This window comes from Lolium rigidum, chromosome 6, assembly GCF_022539505.1.
Source record: "Lolium rigidum isolate FL_2022 chromosome 6, APGP_CSIRO_Lrig_0.1, whole genome shotgun sequence".
NCBI lineage: Eukaryota > Viridiplantae > Streptophyta > Magnoliopsida > Poales > Poaceae > Lolium > Lolium rigidum.
This window is the reverse complement of record NC_061513.1, coordinates 103,695,458-103,697,230: the sequence shown is the minus strand read 5'-3', so window position 1 is coordinate 103,697,230 and position 1,773 is coordinate 103,695,458. Positions and strand designations below refer to the sequence as shown.

Genomic DNA, 1,773 nt, shown 5'->3' with positions numbered 1-1,773 from the left:
CTCATCACACGTGTACACCTATCCATCTACTGTGGAAGCCCCCTAGTAGAACACTTGTCCCATAGCAGAGAAGGGGAACGGCGGTGCCCTGCTCTGAACCACCTCCGCGCCGTCGGCGCTGCGTCCGGCCTCGTCCTCGGCCCCGATCCGCCTCCTCTTCTCCGGGCTGGAACCGTCGCCACCGGCCGCGGCCAGCTCCTCCTTCTTGGCGACCATCGCGCGCAGCACCAGGGCGGGGTCGTCGGCGAGCTTGCCGAGGAACGCCATCATCTGGCCCGGCCGGTTCTCGGCGGCGCGGAGCCTGCGGTCCATGGCCTGCAGCTCCTCCTCTCAGCTGAGCCAATCACGTGGCCCAACAGCTGGACGAAAAATGAGGCCGACGCCCAGCCCTTGCGTGCCTGGTGGCCTATCATGGATGGCCTGGGAAGGCTCCATGAGGGTGCACCGTTCATACCTTCAGATTGGGCCAACCCATTTAAGAATAGTTAGAACTTTTTTGGTCGGCCTTTTAATATTTCTATACCGTGCCTCTCCATTTTAAGCCTATTAATGATATCAATTATATAAAAAGAAAAATTGCTTATCTTGGCTACATAATTTCCACGATAAGTGAGCTCAAAAAAAATTCCACGATAAGGGATACTGCTTTTAGTGTATACGCCAAATAAAGAAAGCATTTAGATTAGCATATTGATATACACACAGGTTCTACGTCCGCGAAGGCAGAGACTCTTCTACGTATCTGCAACGTAGCCGCACTAACTTACAATATGTTCACGGTCACATGGCATAATACACACATCACACGTGTACACCTATCCATCTACTCTGGAAGTCCCCTAGTAGAACACTTGTCCCATAGCAGAGAAGGGGAACGGCGGTGCCCTGCTCTGGACCACCTCGGCGCCGTCGGCGCTGCGTCCGGCTCCGGCTCCAGCCTCGGCCCCGATCCGCCTCCTCTTCTCCGGGCTGGAACCGTCGCCACCGGCCGCGGCCAGCTCCTCCTTCTTGGCGACCATCGCGCGCAGCACCACGGCGGGGTCGTCGGCGAGCTTGCCGAGGAACGCCATCATCTGGCCCGGCCGGTTCTCGGCGGCGCGGAGCCTGCGGTCCATGGCCTGCAGCTCCTCCTCCATGCCACTTCGCTCGTCCCGCAGCCTCCGCACCGCCTGGATCGTGCCCCGCACCTCCTCCGCCTCCTCCTCGCATAGCTCCCTGCTGCCTGCTGAACCGGCCTTCTTCTTCTTGCGCGCGATCAGCGGCAGCAGCTTGGCCTGCCCGCGAAGGAACGACTCGTGCGCGAACTCCCACCGGTCCGGATCGATCTTGCGGAAACCCTGAGAACAAAGAGAGGCAAAGTCAGCACAGGCACACTGGTGAGGTAGCTCCTGCTTGAAGTTGAAGCAGAGGAGGGGCTTGTACGTACGTAGGTGTTGAGTTGGCGGACGAAGCTGGCGAAGTTGCGGTGCTTGAAGTAGGCGGGGAGGAGGAAGTCGGAGAAGGCGGCGGGGTCGAGGACGAGGAAGGTGTTGCTGGCGCCGCCCCAGCGCACGACGGCGTCCGTGGCCGGGTCGCTGACCATGTGGAACGTCTTCGCCACGAACGGCGCGATGGCGCCCGGGCCGCCGCCGCCTCCATCATCGTCCTGGAGGTGGTGGCCCTTGCACTCGCTGCCCATGAACGAAGCTAGCTACAAGAACTGGATAAGGAAGGCGCGAGCTGTTGGTGCTCTGCTCGTGCTCGGTGTGGTCGTTGGGGGTCACTCCTACGTGG

The 1,773-nt window shown here is 60.2% G+C and overlaps 1 protein-coding gene across 1 annotated transcript; it reads right to left on the bottom strand.

The window, feature by feature from the left end:
• Positions 1-656: 656 nt before the first annotated feature.
• LOC124667285 (heat stress transcription factor C-1b-like) lies at positions 657-1,773 on the bottom strand. The gene is made up of 2 exons (XM_047204589.1): positions 1,427-1,773; positions 657-1,337 (listed from the first exon to the last, which is right to left on the bottom strand). The coding sequence occupies exons 1-2, from the start codon at positions 1,676-1,678 to the stop codon at positions 840-842; spliced, it is 750 nt and encodes a 249-aa protein (XP_047060545.1). The 5' UTR covers positions 1,679-1,773; the 3' UTR covers positions 657-839.

Excerpts from the sequence above, each read along its gene's own strand:
- LOC124667285 (XM_047204589.1), bottom strand. The coding sequence starts at position 1,678 with ATGGGCAGCGAGTGCAAGGGCCACCACCTCCAGGACGATGATGGAGGC. Across the intron at positions 1,338-1,426 it reads TCCGCCAACTCAACACCTAC|GGTTTCCGCAAGATCGATCC; the intron begins GTACGTACAAGC and ends CTTTGTTCTCAG.